Source organism: Triticum urartu, chromosome 4A (genome assembly GCF_056163025.1).
Source record: "Triticum urartu cultivar PI428250 chromosome 4A, HENAU_Tu73, whole genome shotgun sequence".
Taxonomy (NCBI): Eukaryota; Viridiplantae; Streptophyta; class Magnoliopsida; order Poales; family Poaceae; genus Triticum; species Triticum urartu.
The window spans coordinates 544,685,845-544,688,591 of record NC_141876.1 but is presented as its reverse complement, the minus strand read 5'-3'; the positions used below and the strand labels follow the sequence as shown (position 1 = coordinate 544,688,591).

General features: G+C 46.7%; 1 protein-coding gene across 1 annotated transcript; it reads left to right on the top strand.

Annotated features, from left to right (window-relative positions):
• Positions 1-417: 417 nt before the first annotated feature.
• Positions 418-2,157, top strand: LOC147976517 (uncharacterized). Its single transcript, XM_087520888.1, has 2 exons — positions 418-1,513; positions 1,727-2,157. The coding sequence occupies exons 1-2, from the start codon at positions 418-420 to the stop codon at positions 2,155-2,157; spliced, it is 1,527 nt and encodes a 508-aa protein (XP_087377014.1).
• Positions 2,158-2,747: the final 590 nt, after the last annotated feature.

The window sequence follows — 2,747 nt, the reverse complement described above, 5'->3', positions numbered from 1 at the left end:
CGAGGAGAAGCTGGATGAGGGAGAAAACATCGAGGAGGATCACTCGTATGGTGCCTGTGCCAGCCAGGAGAGGGACCAAAATGATGAGCTCGGAGATGACGACACGGAGAGCGATGCAAGGACACCCGATGTCGACATGGTTGACCGGTCCTCATCTGATGAGATTTAGATTTTATACCACCATGAGAGTTTAGAAATTCGATTTCGTTATCCGATTAGTTTTATTTCATTTGTAAGACCTTGTCAAATCTTGTGACATGGCTTACCTTACGTTTGATTATTCATGTGAACCTCTTTGTTTGAAATTGAATTGGAGTGATTTGAAGTCTTATTGCTATCATGTGCATATGGGTAGTGTGATTTTACTCGCTAGGCCTTGTTCTATTCTAACTCCTCATCCACTCTGAAACCCATCAGATGCCTCCAAGACGTGACCCCGGATTCAACTTTCCGCCGGAGCTTACGCAATTGATCCAGCAACAGAATGCTCTTATGCAGATGCTCATTCAGAACCAGAACCAGAACAACAACAACAACCCACCACCGCCACCCCCGGTTGACAGTCTTACCCGTTTTCTGAGGCTGAAACCACCCGTGTTCTCCAGCAGCACGGAGCCGATCGTCGCAGATGACTGGCTCCGCAAGATAGGAAGTGAGCTGGCCACGACAGGATGCAATGATGCGGAGAAGGTGAAGTTTGCTGCCCACCAGCTGGATGGACCGGCAGCTGCTTGGTGGGAGAACTACACCACCACATACCCCATGGAGAATGTGACTTGGGCTCAGTTCCAGTGGGCGTTCTGCATGGCTCATGTTTCAGCTGGAGCCATGAGTATGAAGAAGAAGGAGTTCCACAGCTTGTGCCAGGGAGGATGCACGGTATCTCAGTATGTTAATGAGTTCAGTAAGTTGGCCCGTTACACCCCAGAGGACGTGGCCACCGATGCAGCCAAGCAGGAGAAGTTTCTGGAGGGACTGAACGATGAGTTGGGAGTTCAGTTGACTGTGGCAACATTTGCGGACTATCAGGAGCTGGTTGATAAGGCTACCATTCTTGAAGGCAAGCACCAGCAGATGGAGAATCGTAAGAGGAAGTATGGTCACGGGAAGTATAACTCGAGAGTTCAACAGAAACCCCGCTACAGCCCGTACTCAGGGAGTTCTGGATCAGGCACTAGCAAGTTTGGAGGGAATCACCATAACCATGGGGGCCACATTCATCATGGAGGGAATGGACTCAACCACCATGGTCACAAGCAGGGCAATGGTAATGGAGGAAATGTCAATCAGCAGCATTTCAATTCTTCCACACCGATGAAGAAGGACATGAGTCACATCACCTGCTTCAGGTGCAAGAAGACATGTCACTACTCCAATGAGTGCCCTGAGGTGCAGAATGGAAATGGAAATGACAATGGGAATTCTGGAGGCAAGAAGCCCAATCCTTTCACTAAGGGACATGTGAATCATGTCAATGTGGAAGAGGTTTATGAGCATCCTGACGCAGTGATTGGTAAGTTCTTGGTTAATTCATTTCCAGCACTCATTCTTTTTGACACTGGTGCATCACATTCATTCATATCAAGGGTATTTGTGGATAAACATAAGTTGCCTACCATAGCTCTTAAGGCACCCATTCTAGTGAGTTCCCCAGGAGCCGAGTCTATGGCTAGTCAGGGATGTTTCCAATTGCCTTTGAACATAGGGGGACATGTTTTTCCCACAGATATGATTATACTAGAATCGCAAGGGTTGGATGTAATCCTAGGGATGGATTGGATGTCCAAGTATGAGGGAAACATTGATTGTGCTAGTAGATCGATTTTTCTCACCACCCCGGAGAAGAAGAGGATCAAGTACGTATCCAGGCTTAAGCCTAAGAGGACTCAGGTGAACTCTCTTACAGGAGTTGTCCAGGAAGAAGTACCAGTGGTGAAGGATTATCCTGATGTATTTCCGGATGAGTTACTGGGTATGCCGCCAGATCGGGAGATTGAGTTTTTGATTGAGTTTCTGCCAGGCACAGGGCATATCTCCAAGAGGCCGTATCGAATGCCTGCTAATGATTTTGAGGAAGTCAAGAAACAGATTAAGGAGTTGCTAGAGAAAGGGTATATTCGCCCGAGTTCATCACCCTGGGAGCCCCAGTACTCTTAGTGGAGAAGAAGGATGGAACCTTGAGAATGTGTGTGGATTACCGCTCTTTGAATGAGGTGACCATCAAGAACAAGTATCCCCTACCGATGATCAATGACTTGTTTGACCAGCTAGAAGGAGCTAGTGTTTTCTCCAAGATCGATCTTCGATCGGGTTATCACCAGTTGAAGATTCATGAGAAGGATATACCCAAGACAGCTTTTACACAAGGTATGGGCTTTATGAGTATACAGTCATGTCCTTTGGTTTGACTAATGCCCCTGCCTATTTCATGAACATGATGAACAAAGTATTCATGGAATTCTTGGATAAGTTTGTTGTGGTATTCATTGATGACATATTAGTTTACTCCAAGAATGAGGAGGAACACGCTGAACATTTGCGCTTAGTTTTGGAGAAGCTCAGAGAACATCAACTTTATGCCAAATTCAGCAAGTGTGAGTTTTGGCTCAAGGAAGTCGGATTTCTGGGACATGTAGTGTCAGGAGAAGGGATTGCAGTGGACCCTACCAAGGTAGAGTCAGTCACGGAATGGAATGCGCGCACCTCAGTTGGCAAGATTCATAGTTTCCTTGGACTTGCAGGATATT

Coding starts and splice junctions, on each gene's coding strand:
- LOC147976517 (XM_087520888.1), top strand. CDS start 418: ATGCCTCCAAGACGTGACCCCGGATTCAACTTTCCGCCGGAGCTTACG. Junction 1,514..1,726: donor GCATCCTGACGCAGTGATTG/GTAAGTTCTTGG, acceptor TTTTTCCCACAG/ATATGATTATACTAGAATCG.